This window comes from Sinocyclocheilus grahami, unplaced genomic scaffold (genome assembly GCF_001515645.1).
Source record: "Sinocyclocheilus grahami isolate Dianchi unplaced genomic scaffold, SAMN03320097.WGS_v1.1 scaffold48608.1, whole genome shotgun sequence".
Taxonomy (NCBI): domain Eukaryota; kingdom Metazoa; phylum Chordata; class Actinopteri; order Cypriniformes; family Cyprinidae; genus Sinocyclocheilus; species Sinocyclocheilus grahami.
The window spans coordinates 1-1002 of NW_015525603.1; the positions used below are offsets into that span (position 1 = coordinate 1).

At 45.8% G+C, this 1002-nt stretch overlaps 1 protein-coding gene across 1 annotated transcript; it reads right to left on the minus strand.

Annotated features, from left to right (window-relative positions):
• Positions 1–4: 4 nt before the first annotated feature.
• On the minus strand, positions 5–946 carry LOC107580869 (G-protein coupled receptor 55-like; the record flags this gene model as incomplete). The annotated part of the gene is made up of 1 exon (XM_016266493.1): positions 5–946. A coding segment is annotated over exon 1 (939 nt), but the record flags the coding sequence as incomplete, so codon positions are not given.
• Positions 947–1002: the final 56 nt, after the last annotated feature.

Below are 1002 nucleotides of genomic sequence, written 5' to 3' on the forward strand. Positions count from 1 at the left end.
CTGCATCCGAAACGGTGTTGTAATCACATTCACCTTCTTTATTGTTAGTGTCATTCATGCAGCACATATTCCAGGACGTTTTGGTTGCGAAAAAATAGCTAAAGCAGTCCAAACCGCAGTTCATATTGGAAAAGCAAAGAGCAATGTGCAGGAAGTTGTGCGCGACCAGTTTGTAGTAGCAGCTTTCATTATCGTCTGTGTTTGCATACTTGTTTTGCACGATGTATTTAACGAGGTAACCCAAGTGGACGGGGAGAAAGCATATGACGAAAACAACTAAATTGGCCATGATGATAAACATGCATTGGATCTTCTCAGAACGCGATCCGACGTCCAACTGTTTCTTTAAAGTGCAAATGACTCTAACGGAGCAGAACAGCATGATGAGGAACGGCACTAGGAATCCAACGATGACCAACACCAAAACGAAATGCAACGACAAACCTCCCTTGACCCTCTGGAAGCACATGGTCTTGTCGTTATTGGAGTCCGTAACGAAGTAAACCGGGCTGATGGAGCAAATGGTGAACCATATGAGCGCGCACACCACCAGAGCGTTCCTGCAAGAGAAGATATTCCTGGCCTTCATGGGATACTTGATGGCCACGTACCGCACCACGCTTATGGCCGTGATGATGAAGATGCTCACGTACATGTTGACGTAATAAACCAACAAAACAACATTACACAGTGCCTTTAAATGCTCTTCCAATGGCCTGCTGTAGTAATGAATCTTAACGGGCAGGAACGTCAACAGAGCGCAGTCGGCGATGGCCATGTTGGTGATGTAGACGTTCATGTAGGTCCATTTTGCTCTGGGACGGCGGCAGAACATCACCAAGACGTAAATGTTCCCCAGTACCCCGAAAATGAAGGTGGGAATGGAAGTGACTTTTTGTAGGTCCTCGACTGCGCTGGTGATTTTGAGGGTGCAGTTGGACATCTTCAACCTGTGGGAAATGAAAATGGATGATTTGAAAACCAAAATCAATGAGCAAAACC